The sequence below is a fragment of the Protopterus annectens genome, chromosome 3.part0 (assembly GCF_019279795.1).
Source record: "Protopterus annectens isolate FY-2018-M chromosome 3.part0, PAN1.0, whole genome shotgun sequence".
Taxonomy (NCBI): Eukaryota; Metazoa; Chordata; order Ceratodontiformes; family Protopteridae; genus Protopterus; species Protopterus annectens.
This window is the reverse complement of record NC_056731.1, coordinates 96,020,515-96,035,234: the sequence shown is the minus strand read 5'-3', so window position 1 is coordinate 96,035,234 and position 14,720 is coordinate 96,020,515. Positions and strand designations below refer to the sequence as shown.

Sequence of the window (14,720 nt, the reverse complement as noted above, 5' to 3'; positions counted from 1 at the left end):
CATGGCTAAGGTGTCTGTCACAATCAATACTGTAGCAAGATTCACAGAAACTTGCCAACAAAGCCACTGTCACAACTACAGACTCCCTTCACCCCAGAATCAAGCTCTTCCATCTTCTCCAAATAAAGACCCAAGTGAAGAACTAGAAATGGAGAGAGGTGAGACAGCTAATTATTACCCTGATGTCTAAACTGACAATGGAGAAAAAGCACTCCCCCAAGTCTTTCCAAAGCTGTGGAGCTCTTATCCAGCAGCAAGTTTGCCAGATGTTATTGTTTCCAAGACACTGTCACAAAAATAATTTTGGAATCTGCATTAGGACTGACTGGTTGAAGGTGCCATTCCATGATGAGTTTATAATTAATATCAGACTCTTTAGGAGCAGTAAATGGGTAGTCTAGACACTTCCTATCTATCAAAATGCTACACTGCAAAACAGATTATATGAAGGAGATGATACAAGAGTCCTCAAAAGTTTCTCCCAAAATAATTAGAAAATGCTTCATAAGGCACAACAAAGGGAATATCATTATCCTTGTTAGTCTTGGAAGCAAGGTATTCAGCATCCTCAATTTCACTCTCAGTCTGAGTCTGCTCCTGTTGGGGGTGTATGCGAGAGAAAGGTATCCTTAGAATCACCCTCCATAGGTGCACTGGGGTGGAGTAACACTGGAAGCCTGTAATCACCCTGCATTACAGGCAGATAGCAAACAATAATCAAGAAATGTGAGTCAGGTCAACATCACTTGAAGACATGCATGCCACAAGAAATATCTCGCTTGAAAGACTTGTAGAGAGCTCCTACATGGATACAAAGTTGTTTTTCCATAAGGATGCAACCTCACAAGGAAGTCATATCCAAGAAAACAATCAAATAATTATAAGTAAATGCCATCTCACTATATGCGAGAAGCGCTATTTTGCCACAAGCTTTTAGCAAAAATGGTTAAATTGAAGAACAAAACATAATTTTCCTCCCTCTACATTCCCAAATTAACATTCTATGAAACATCACATATTGGGGAAAATTATTTTCTTTGATAAGGCAACTCCAATTTCAGTCTGCCAGGTTCAACAAACTGTACTGTACCACAGTGGGGAGGAATCCAACGACCACCTATCAAACAAGGTTGCAATGTATGGCATCACAGGTCATGTGCAGGAAACAAGACAGTCTTCTCAGCCCTCAACTTTAAACCTTACTTTACGAGATGAGAGGTGCAGGAATCAGACCCTTGTTTTCAGCAACAAACATAAGAGCTTTACTATGGTAAAGACTAGGACTGTGGTCCAAACTCTGTGAGCAGCAGAAAAGAAATAGGGAGAGTAAAATCACTTTCTAAACATTGGCAGCAGCAGGGTGCAGGGACTGGATCTGATCTCCTAAACCAGTGCCTGAGCCTGATATTTTAGTGCTTATATGTGCTTATATGTGGAAGAATTAAATGCAAAAAGGGTACAGAATGCAAGCATTTTGCGCTGATATCTAGATTTCAGAAGGAAAAAAAAAAATGAGCAGCTGCAGATGGCCTTCAAATACAGATAAATGATTTCACAATTTAACTGAACAACAATGTTTGCTGTTTTTGCATTGTTAAACTTTTACTTACCCTGCAGCAGGAGAAAAGTTTGTACCAATCTTGGCCTCGATTAGGGCTTTATAGAATGGAGAATTTGGTCCTGATAGCAGCAGCGTGGACAAAAGATTCAACGTGAAAACTTCAAAAGTATCTGTAATGCTAAACAGAGAAGTCGTCAATAGGAGACAATTGCATATATCAAACGTTAGTTAGCACATTTTGATTAAAAATGTTAGAACAATGTCCTAATAAAATGTCTGAAGAGATCAAATGACCTTTGACTCCCTCACTACTTCAATGCTTATTTGAAAACAGACAGAAAAAGTTTCTAAGAAAGAATGCTTACATAATTACACAAGACAATAAGTTTTGAAGCAACCAAATTCATGGCAGCTTTTGTTACTGTAAATCAGTCAAGCATGCATGATGTTTTAATACCTGTCAGAAATTAATTTCTACCACCAATAAACCCATCTTCACATTCCACTGATTCATTTCAGAGAAGTGGCATTCTAAATTGATTTTACTCTACTGTTCATAAAATCTTTGTATTTCCCTTACAACTACTACAAAACTTGGTAAGAAAATTTGATAGTTGTCCACCAGACGTCACATCTGCTTAGATACATATGACAATAAAAAACTGTAGTTTTCAAATAATCGCATATTAACTATTCATAAATGAATCTAAGCTTATGCACAGACTTTTCTTTTTCAGTTTTAGCAAGAAAATACACTTCTGAATTATTTCCACATTTGGAAGGGGGTTAAGTTTGATAGAGAGTAAAATGTTAGTTCCAAAAACATGCAAATGGGTAGAGCTACTATGTGGTAGAACACTCGCACCAAAAATTCTATGCAGTTCACAGAACCTATGCATATGTGTTGCCAGAGAAAGTGCACAGTCATACATCTAGGAAGGACCAGATACACCACAGCTATGCCTACAATTTGAAGTTGGAAATGGGATACATGCTTCCACTTGTACCTAAATATTTACAATTCTCTCTAACCCTCTGAAAACCAGATGTGTTGCTTGCCACAACAAGACAAAGCAATACCACCAGCACAGCTTTACCTAACATGGCAGAATGAACATTAAAAACTGAAAAGGACAACACTTTATACAGCAGCAGTCTCTTTGCAACCAAGCATGTTGGTCAACCACCCCTGGTAACATCTGCAATACTGTGACCTAGCTCCTAACACACCTCAGTGGGGATTACTTCTGTGAGGGAACCCAATATTAACATATTTGCAAAGTGAGTCTTATCACCAATGAGGCAGAATTGTCTATGGATCATACCAGAACAATGATCCAACATTTCCAGGGACACCTTTGAGCCCTGACAGCTGAGTCACCTAACTGGATCTGTTGAAAGATACTGTCAAAGTGTTTAACATATGCACAGCAATATGCCCACACTATTATTATGTGCTACTCTAACGTGTCCATTTAGTGCATATCACTGTGTTCACACAACTATATATCCATTTGCAGTGAAACATGCTGGACTTAACATTCTATGTCAAAAATCAGTTGTCAACTCACCCTATTCTGTGCGAGGGGTCACACCATGTACTACATGGGATATGGATGCACTCCCACTGAAAGTACAGCTGTGTAAGAAATCACTATAACAGTAGATGTACAACTGACTGCTGCTGCAGTACTATTAACTATTGGGTTATCCTGCTACAGATAGGCATATGCCCAGCCAGGACACCAAAGCCTAGGCATCTTCCCATGCTGTACATTTGATGTATGACTAAAGAGTGCCAAGGTTATGAGGTACATAAAGGACATATGGACAGGAATTATCTCAAGACTTTCTTGCCCCAGATCCAAAAGCCAAGAAGGTAACAAAGAAAAGAGCTTATCAAAACACTAATGCCAACAAAAGAAATGAGAGGAAAAGAATACTACCTGAAACACAGGCAAGAAAAATAATGAGAAGGAGTGAAGGATGCAACACTGCAACAGTGATCAGTCGTACATCTACTGTGGTACGTTTTTACAAAACTCTACTATGCTCTTCCTACAGTCTAAAAGCTTTCTAAGTGTCCAGGGAGGAGGAACTGGACTAGAATTTAAAATTCCTTTCAAGATGAAGCTAGCAAATCCAGCTTTACTTTAGAAATGGCATCAATTTTGTAATGCTTGGCAAAAGTATATATACATGACCAAGTATCAGCCTCTAAAAATTGATCTGGAGTCTAAAATCTTGGAGAAAGGCATCAGAGGAAGCAACAGCTCTAGCGGAATGAGTTTTAACCAAACCCAGAAGCTCTTTGCCATTAAAGAGTAACAAAAGGAAATAGCAGGAGAAATCCAATTAGACATTATTTGCTTGGAAAAAGGAAAATCCAGCTTCTTGTCCTGAACGAAAATGAAAAGCTAATCTGACTTTCTACTTTTTATTTACCCTTTGTTGATTATGTTAGTCTCAGTAGGCTAGTGGCCTCTTTTCAGGAGGGACCCAAGGGGTATTTTATACTTCTCGAAGAAATTTGGCCAGGGCATTGGGGAACTTTCCCACCTCTTTTCAGTAGGTGCTGTGGGATCTATTACATCTGGACTTAGTTTTGTCCAGAGAAAATCTCAGTTGTTTGACTATTCAAGGAATGCAAAATTCTCTCATCCTTGCCTTGTGGGGGAGAGAAAAAAGATAGGGAGATTAATAGCCTGGTCTTGTCGTTATGACACACCAATAGAGAAGTAGAAGCCATGGCACCTTGCCATTTACAAATCCATTAGCAGAAATATGGATTGCTTACAGGCCTACTTCAGGCACAACACTTTAGAGAAGCAGTGGAAGCAGGCTGAAAAGGAGGAAAAGCCATCTTTGCCAATACTTAACTCAGATCCCAAAGTGGAGAAATATATATATTTTTTTTGGGGGGGGGAGTGGGGAGCTGAGGTGAAGAACACCTTTTAAAACCTGTTTGACCTCAATCTGTCATGGCATAGGTGAACAAAAGGGAAGACAGGCAGAAATGGCTTGTGGATGTGCTTTTACAGAAGAATACACCAGCCCTGATTTCAGCAACTCAAACAAGCAAGGCAGAATGACAGGAATACCCACTTGATAAGGATTCTGATTCTTCTTGTGGTACTATACAGAAAATCTATTCCACTTGGAAACACAAGATTTTCTAGTAGCAAGTTTCCTAGTCTTCGGTAATACCTGCAGCACATCAACTAAAACTGGTGCCAAAAAGGGATTAAAATCCAATTATGCAGAGGGTTTAAATTCAGACTCCAGAGATTTTGATGAATTAGAGAGCCTTTTTGCTGCATGTTCATTCTGTGAGGTAACCTGGGGTGATTATCTTGGGCCAGATGAAAGAAGAAGGAAACAGTGCTGTCTGTGCCAGAAGGGGGTCACCAACACGATTTTCAGCTTGTGCTTTAGGAGGCTGTCAGGAATCAGAAGAAGGGAGGGAAGACTTATAGGAACTCTCCCTTCCATGAAAAAGATATGACATCCATTCTCCAAGCCTCTGGACAAGGACTCCTTGAACAACACAACATGAGCTGCCTGTTCTGACTGGAGGCAAACAGATATACCTGAAGACCTCTCTCTTCAAAATTCATTTGTAAAGGTCTGTTCTGAACCCAAACAAATAATCTGCCATTAAATTGTTCTCAAAGGGAATATAAACTGCTTGAAGAAACAGATTGTGCTGTATGGCTATGCCCCAAGCAGTTACTGCCAACCTGCAAAGGCAGTATGATCTAGTCCCACCTTGCCTGTTTATGTATCACGTAACTGTAGTGTTATCTATAAATATCCAAAGAGTACCTGGAGACCAGATATGGTGCAGAGACTGCAAAGCAATAATCATAGCCTTCATTTTCTTAATATTTATGTGGTCTTTCTTGCCCTTCCTGGATCATATTCCCTGAACCCTTACATTCAAGGAAAATGTTCCACACACCGTAAAGAGATCTGTGCAAGTTGGAGAAACTAGAAAAGGCACACCTGGGTTGAGAGATGTTTGAGTAACCCAGCAATGATGTTCCCTTTTAATGAATGACTAAAGAAGAATTGGGGAGTTTAAAGGGTGACAATGCTGTGACCAGACTGGTTTGAAATATCACTAAATCCTCCTCAAGCTGAATTTGTCCCAAGGAATCATGAGAATGATGGAGGCCATAAACCCAAAGATTCTCTAGATCTCTCTTGCAGAGGTCACATTTAAGAGAAGAGAAATTGAAAGACCATCACTGATGAGGTACTGAGCCTGCAACCCACAAACATTAAACCCTGGGAGGAAATCAAACTGGACTTTTTATGTTTACAGTAAATCTCAGACAAAGAAGCAGATTCACTGCAAACTTGAGATCTAGATGCAAAATGTCCAAGAAAGGGAACATTTGAATTCGCTGCAGTCTGCAGAAAGCAATAACCAGAGGTGGGCACTGCGTGAAAATTCTTGGTGCTGTAATGGGCCCAAGGGCAAAACACAAAATTGAAAATTATATTCAGAAACAGATAATTTTAAAAACCTCCTGTGATCCACATGGATAGCAATATGCAGATATGCATCTTTTATGTCAAAGGTAGTCTAAAAGGTTTTGAGTAGATTCAATGGAAGGAAAGACTGCAGAGTGAGCATTTTGAGACTCTCAGAAACAAAATTAGGGGCAAATCTAAAAAATGTCTCAATTTTTTTCTTTTCTGGGGGCAGTCTTGAATAAAAATGGTTTCCCTCTTGATGAGCAGAAACTTGTTGTATAGTGCCTGGGAGAAATAACTCCCTTAAAATTGAACGATTTAAATGGAGTCGACTTAAAGCAACAGGAAGCCATGTCTTCCTGTAACCATTCTGAATGGTAGAAATAACCCAATGGTCTTTGGTGACTGATTCCCAAGCTGGAAGGGATATAGAAATGTTCTCTGAGAGAGGGGTTAAGGATAGATCTGGCTGGGGGAAGGAGTTGGGAAGCAAAGGTGGATAGTCACAAGGAAGCTGGTTTGTCAGGAAAAGGGAGTTTAGACCCCTTAAATTCCTGTTTAGGTTTGCCCCGAGAGCTTTTTTTTTTAAATACCTTTTACCCTTTTGGGGGTATCTTTTTATTCTTTATGAAAGAAAAGGTCAGCCTTAGAAGGGTATTTTCTTTGACATCTAGGGATGGGAGGGGGGTCTCTCTAAATTCCTTCATTATTTTTTACCTCACTCCTGAATGTTCTTAAAACCTATCAAAAGCAGAAGGACCAAAGACAAAATCCCAACACAGGAGCTTCCAAGAGTTTAGATTTAACTTCTGGAAGAGACTACAGGCTAAGCCAAGTGAAACGTCTCAGAACAGAACCAATAGCAGCTGTCCTGCACAAAAGCATCATACCTGCATTTAAAAGAATGTTTTGCAACCCAGGAACAAAAAAACAGCAGGTGACTTGTTATCAGAATCAAGCATGTCAGACAAAGGTTTATTAAGCCTGAATAATCTGGTCATAAGCATCTAATAATTACGAAAATGAAAGGTCAGAGTTGAACAGGTGTAAACATTTCCATATCTATATCAATATCCGGGTCCCTATTAGATCGACGGAAAGTCTGAATATCGAACAGCTTAGAAATCGAAAATGCTGTTCTTCAGAATCGTTATCGCGGTACAGTGAAGATCAGAAAATGCGCCCTTTCCTCACTGTAGTGTGATCTCAGAGTTGGTATATATAATTAGCAGGGTTGTTGTGGGGGGTGCAAATACCTATTTCTAAGAACGGGATTTTCGATCACTAAGCCGTTCGATATTTAGACTTTTTGTCGATCTAATAGGGACCCTCAATATCCTTGTCATTAGGGAGGGAGAGGATAAGAGTTTAGCAGGATTATCTGATTTTAGGGAAATCACAGTAGGGTTGGAAAAAGGGCTCTTATATAGAGATTTAAGAGTGTGTGCTACTTTATTAAACCTGTCAAGCTTTTTGGGGGCTGAAGGTTGGTCAGCAGCATAAGAACTTCAGGGGGATGAAGGATGCATCTCGAGACTCAATGAAGCCGTGACAAAAGTATCCTGTAAAGCCTCAAATATCAGAGGTGATAGCACAGGGTTTATTAACCCCCCCCCCCATAAACATCAAGTCATTAGTGCCTCTTCTAGCAAAGAATCAGGAGATGTAATACCCTCTTCCTCAGACTCAAATCTGTAGAAGAATGATTCTGAGGAAAGTAAACCGGGGGATCCCCACCCGAATCGAACCTTTCTTCCTCATCAGAAAAATCCCTTTGTCTCTTCACCTCTTCAGCAGTGAAGCAATGATTGGAGGGGGAGTACAAGAAATAAAAGCTGTGGTTAATTCAAAGGCATCAAACTTAGTACACTCCTTGAGAGAAAACACAGTTGTGTACACTTACCATAAATGTAGATATTCGAGTTTATTCACTGTTGCAGTCATTACATTTGGGGAATCTGCTGGCAGGCTGCCCTCAGTTGGCCTGAATTCCAAAGTCTTGGGTCCTGCGTCGGTTGCTGTCTTCTCTTCCATGACGTCAGGTCGTCAGGGGTATAAAACATGCAGCCGATGCCATTTTCTTTAGTTTTTCTTTCCCCCGATGTCAGATGCCCCCATAAAGGTAGCAATATTATATATATGTATATATTCATGCATCAATATAAACTTTACCTTCATCTACAAGCAAACACACCGCATAGGTTGTAGAAGATAGAGAAGGAAAGATAAACTTTAGAATGACAAGGGGATGGCAGGAGGGTAACCTGGACTGCAACAGTGAATACACTCGAATATCTACATTTATGTTAAGTGTACACAACTGTACTATGTTCTTCGTGTTTCACTGTTGCAGTCATTACATTTGGGTAGAATCCCAAAGCTATGGTTGGGAGGCTGGAGCTAAACAGCATTAGGTGCGGCTATAAGGCCCTGCAGCACTGCAGTGGCAAAGCCTGCCCTGGACTTAAGAGTAGAGAGGCAAATGGTAATGCATGGTAAAGGTGTGGATAGAACTCCAAGTAGCAGCCTCTACAATGTCTTTGGTTAGTACTTATCTGAGAAAGGCTGCTGAAGTAGCTGCAGCTCTGGTGGAATAAGACCTAATGCCCTTGGGCACAGGTTTACCATGGTGTAAGTAGCAGAAATGGATGCAGTGGCTTATCCACTTTGAAATTGTCTGCTTTGAAATAGCCTTTCCTTCTGATCCTGCAGCATATGACACTAGCAATTGCTCAGTTTTTCTTAGAGCTTTAGTCCTGCTCAAGTAGAATCTTAGCTGTCTGTGTACATCCAAGGAATGCAGAATTCTCTCCCCTTTGTTCTGCGGATTTGGATAAAATGCTGGCAGATGAACTGTTTGGTTAAGAGCCACACTGGAAACTACTTTAGGCATAAAAGTAGGATTTGTCCTCAGAGACACCCTGTCTGGGTAAAATATGATAAAAAGCTCTACAGCCATGACGGCCTGTAGCTCTGAAACTCTTCTTGCTGAAGTAATTGCTAGTAGCGGAGCGGTCTTCCACGATAAGAACTTAGTATCAACTGTAGCAGCTGGTTCGAATGGAGGCAGGGTGAGCTTTTCCAACACATAATTTAGGTCCCATGCAGGTAGTGGTGATCTTCTAGGAGGCATTAATTTTTTGGCTTCTCTAAGATACTGCTTTAGTAAAGGATGAGAAAAGATTGGTGGCTCTGTATTGTAATGAGCTGAAATGGCAGAGGCATGGATTTTGATTGATGAGAAAGATAGGCCTTTGTCAAGCATCTCAGTTAAGTATTGTAATATCTGAGGAATATGTGGTTCTGCTGTATCAGTTCCTTGTGCTTGATTCCAAGCACAGAATCTGTTTCATTTGTCAGCATAGGATTTTCTAGTACTAGGCCTTCTGGCTTCCAAAATGACATCCATCACAGATTTACTGAGAGGTGTTGTTTGTATGATTACATGATTAGCCATGCTGCCAGGTTCAGAGTCTGTAGTTGATTGTGCAGGATCTAATTGTTTTGCTGGGACAGTTGTTGTGGTCTTTGAGGCAAGGTCCAAGCTGGGTATTGAGACAAGTTCCTTAGGATTGGGTACCAGTATTGGCGGGGCCAGTCCGGGGCAATTAATATCATCTTTGGCTTCTCTTGTCTGACTTTTAGGAGGACCTTGGGTAGAAGAGGCACAGGAGGAAAGGTGTAAACTGAGAGGTTCTTCCAACTGAAGGATAGGGCATCCACTTTTCATGCTTGTCTGTGGTAAGTCCTTGTGGAGAATTTTTTTAATTGATAATTTTGAGGAGAGGCAAATAGATCTATACTTGAGCTCCCCCATTTCTCTGTTATCATGCTGAAGACTTGTGGATTTAGTTTCCACTCGTGAGGATCCATAAGGTTTCTGCTTAAATCGTCAGCCAGAGTGTTTTGTTTTCCTGGCAGGAATTGAGCTTGAAGATGTATTTGGTATGTCAAAGCTGTGTCCCACAGTGCCATGGCTAATCTGCAAAGGAGGTATAAGTGTGTTCCCCCTTGCTTTTTTATATATCACATGACTGTGGTGTTGTCCATCTTTATCCCTAGTTGTTCTGGATGAAATAAGCCCTTGAAGGCTGTTAGGGCATTTTAAACAGCTAGCATCTCTTTCTGGTTGACATGTAGATGCATTTGTTTTGGTGCCTATATGCCCTGAATGTATCTTCCTGCCATGTGGGCACCCAGGCATAATCTGATGCGTCTGTTAAGGTTTGGCTGGCAGGGGGTAGAGTGAAGGGCCATCCCATGTTTTGGTGACAGGCCTTTGCCCACCATAGAAACTCCTGTTGCAGGCAGGGAATGAGAGGAATCATTGTTTCCAGACTATGTGAATGTTGACTCCATAAACGTTTTAGGTACCATTGAAGTTTCCTCATATGCAGTCTTGCATATGGAATTAGTAGGATGCAGGATGCCATGAAGCCCAGAGCCTGCAGAATTTGTCTTGCAGAAGACTGGGTTTTTGTTGCCATCAGTTTGAAGTAAGTAGTCAATTGCCTTTGTTTGTCTGGCGTGAGGTAAACCTTCTGGGCAGTTGTATTCAAGCTTGCACCCTCTTTTGAGAGGGTACCAGTTGTGATTTCTTTTCGTTTATTGTGTACCCTAGGCATGTTAGAAGCTTTTTCACAAACACCAGCTGTCGAAGAAGAGTGTCCTTGTTCTCTGCTTGAATGAGACAGTCATCTAAGTAAGGATATATTTGTATACTTCTTTGTCTGCAAAATGCAATTACTGGTGCCAGGCACTTTGTAAAGACCCTGGGTGCAGTAGATAAGCCAAAGGGCAGTGCAGAGAATTGGTAATGCATTAAGCCAGCCTTGAATCTAAGGTATCTTCTGCTCGACTGTCTTATTGGGACGTGCAGGTATGCCTCTTTTAGGTCTAAAATCACCAGCCAAGCATTCTTGCCCAGCATGGGCAGAAGCTGCTGCAAAGTCAGCATTTTGAATTTTGGAATGTCCAGGTATGTGTTCAAAATCGAAAAATCCAGTATTGGCCGCCAGGCCTTGTCCTTTCTGGGTACCAAGAACAGTCTTGAGTAAAAACCTTGCCCTTTTTCCTGTTCTGGTACTGTCTGAATGGCCCCCAAATCCATGAGGGACGTAACCTGTTTCTGTGTCTCTGCCCATTGATTTTTTGGCAGATCTGGCCAACCATTTGCCATTGACAGAGTATGGAAATGGAATCTGCACCTGTGATACGATGTTTAGTACCAACTTGTCCTGTGTTATTAATTGCCAATTTTGAGCAAAAAGTGCAATCTTTCCCCCTATGGGTGCTGCCAAAAGATATGTGCTTGGTGTAGGCAGAGGGAAGTCATTGGGATTGCTTTCTGTAGGTGTGCGCTTTATCTACTCCAGATTTGGAAGTAGAGGTGCCCCACTGCTTTGACCTGTTTTGAGTCTTGCGCCTGGTATCTGGAACCCTTAGGGTGTCTGGATTTGCCCCTTTGAGCTCTGTCTGAAACAGGAAAGGACCAATTTTTTGTAGGCCAGTATCTACTGAATCTGGGTGGCTGCACTTGTAAGTCTTTAACAGTTTGCATAGACTTAGCTTTGTTTTCCATTTTCTTTAAAAGGTGCATCTAGCAATTTAGCTTTAACACGCTCAGGCAAATTTTGTTCCTTTAACCAAGCATGCCTCCTAATCACAGATCCAGTAACTGCGGCCCTGCAGGAGGCCTCTAAAGAATCAAAACCACATTGCAAAGTATGCTTTCCAACTTGTTCAGTTGCATGCAATAATTCCTGCAATTATTTACTTTCTGCACATTCTGAAATCAACATCATTTTCTGTTTCAGCAATCCCATAACATGTTGTTGATACTAAAAGCATATGAAATTGACAGTTTAAGGCCCTGATTGCCAAGGTTGCAGATGTATAAACCTTTTTTTCCCCATCTGTCCAGTGCCCTTGAATCTCTGTCAGAGGGGGTAGATTTTTTTACTGTTGAGGCCTTAACTCCCTTTGGACCCTGTGAAATAGTTTCAGGATCAGCAGCAGGGTTTTTAAATAAAAAAGTATGAGAGTCAGGGACCCTGTAATATCTGTCAGGCTTACTGGAAGCCGGAGGTAAGGAGTCAGGGGTCAAGCTTGAATCCGAAAACACATCATCCACAATTTCTAAAACAGGGGCAATGGCTAAAGGCCTGTGCTGAGGGAGAAGAAGGAATTCCCTGAGCCTCTTTTTTGATTCTGAGAAGTCTTGACTCTCCCAGTGAAAATGCTCCCTCAAAGTATGCAAGGTTTCTCCAAATGAATAATCCTCAGGAAGAGATGCAAATGGAATAGTCTCCTCAGCATCAGAATCCTCATAGGGAGGTATAGATAATTCCTGATCAGAAGAAATAGAGACCTGATCTGAAGATTCATAATCAGTGTCTTGCCTAGGCCTCTTATCTGGAGGGGGATGGGTACCACTGATCAAGGTAATAAGGTCTTCGGCCATTTTGATCATCTGTTTTTTAGGCATAGAGGCCTGTGCATGTGGCTCATGCGTCATTTTTTTAGTTTTAGAAGTTGCTTTTGTCTTTGGCTTTGTAACTGTCGCCGGTTTGATATACAAATGTTGAGGTCTGAAAACACCCACAGAAGCTGGTGCCTGCTCAGCGGCTCTGGACCCATCCGAGGGAGATACATCCGTCGGTCCAATACCTTAAGTATCTTGCGGCATGCCGGACTCCACATGGGTGTCGGTAGAAGCCTGCGACTCGAAGGTAGCGGGTATCAGGGGCTGCAAAAGCACCTGAGTACCGGCGACTGGCTTAGAAGAAGCTTTGTCGTCGGTTTTGGATCTCGACTGCCTTTCTCTGTCCTTTTCGTTGTGTTTTTTATGTACTCCAGTAGTCGGATTGCTATCCAACGACATTTCTGGGTAGTTAAATCTGTTTCCAAAATACTTAGATGCAAAAATATACCAACGCTTAATAGTGCATTGGTTAAATCTAGCACAAAACCGACAGCCAGGCACGTTGTGATCAGGGCCTAGGCAAGGAATACATTATAAATGGAAATCTTTATGAGGTATTTGCTTCCCACAAGTAATGCAATTATTAACTTTTTCTGACATCGGTAAAAAGCAAGAAAAAAGTTTCCCCAACGGGGTACTTAGCTTTAGTGAAGATTTCGGTTCTGAAACTCAAACTCGAATATTTCAGTAGTCGGACGACCGGCACTTGTGAAATGCTTCTGCTTCGGGCACCATGTGGCAAGAAAGACTAAAGAAAATGGCACTGGCTGCATGTTTTATACCCCTGACGACCTAACGTCATGGAAGAGAAGACAGCAACCGATGCAGGACCCAAGACTTTGGAATTCAGGCCGACTGAGGGCAATCTGCAAGCAGATTACCCAAATGTAATGACTGCAACAGTGAAACACGAAGAACATCTCGTACCACTTCTGCTGAGGATCTTGGATGACTGGGGCTTCACCTTATGTTACTGCTTAGGAAGGAAGAGAAGGCTTGCAGATACTGAGGAGAGGCAAAACCTGACATATCACAATGAGGGAACTCAGTACTTCCTCTTGGACAAGAATCTGAGGAACTTTTTCATTTCTTTTTTCTTATTTTGCTAACATATTTCAGTAAAGGTTTACTGGGGTTCAAGGGTGTGATGACAGCTTAAACAGTTGCTATAATATTACTTCCATGCAAGTTCATCCAAATTTAAATTCCATGGAAGTGGGTGGTTTGCATTTTCTTACAACTGCTGTTCACACTCTGACTGAAAAAAGCATCTTCCAGTCATAGTAAGCTATGGTGCTACATAACCCTTCTTGGCAGCATCTGCATTTCACTTTAGGTCAACCACAGTTTTTTTTCCCTACACTGGAAACATTTCAGTTTGTGAGACATTATAACTTCACAATGCACGGGTACAAGTCTGACACATTCTGCATTTTTTTCTGCAGTTTGATTCCAGTTCCCATCTACACCCACTAGCTGACATAAGAAACCCAAGCAGCGACAGCAGCAACCTTTTCATGACTTATCTGTCTGTGTTTTTATTTTAGATGGCTATATCCACCACCATAACAATGGAATCAAACTGAAATGTCTGTCTTGACAGAGATCAGCAAAGATTACCAAGTTAGCCCGCGTACAGAAAATGAGTACCTTTCTGAGGTACTACTCTGAGAAAGTCATTCATGCTATGCATACTTTTAAACCAGAGCATACAAGAAAAGGGATCCTCTCCTACGCATCAGGGCAGCAAGAATTATTTTTAAGTACTAAAGTCTACGAGTACGCATTCTTACAATATTAGCCGTGTTTCTTTTTAGTTGTATAAGGTGGCCAGTGGGAAACAGCATTAAAGAAACTTTTTTAAAAAGTTCTAGAAAGATATTATGTCCAATAATCTACTACTCACTTAAGTATACAATGAATCACTCTGAAGTATTTTTCCTCATGTACCTTTTAAATAAACTCACCATGAGTGGGAGCTACTCTGTCTGTTTAATTACTGACAGAAGTATTTGTGGCCCCCTATCTATGAACCTTTGGCCATTCTGTTTCACTAGTCACCTATGACTAGTTTCACATCTGTTACGTAATGAACTGAGGCAATATCAGCATCATAGCAACTGTGAACACATTTCAGCCATCTCTTTGAAGTATAAGCTTTTACACCCCAGCAGAACGCATTTTAACACACAA

General features: G+C 41.1%; 1 protein-coding gene across 1 annotated transcript in view; it reads right to left on the bottom strand.

Moving 5' to 3' along the window:
* The window catches only part of PITRM1 (pitrilysin metallopeptidase 1), a 1,418,909-nt gene that overhangs the window by 937,788 nt on the left and 466,401 nt on the right, over window positions 1-14,720 (bottom strand). Inside the window, exon 10 of the mRNA XM_044064598.1 lies at window positions 1,611-1,739. Coding sequence (XP_043920533.1) covers window positions 1,611-1,739 — 129 coding nt within the window. The remainder of the gene's footprint in view (window positions 1-1,610; window positions 1,740-14,720) is intronic.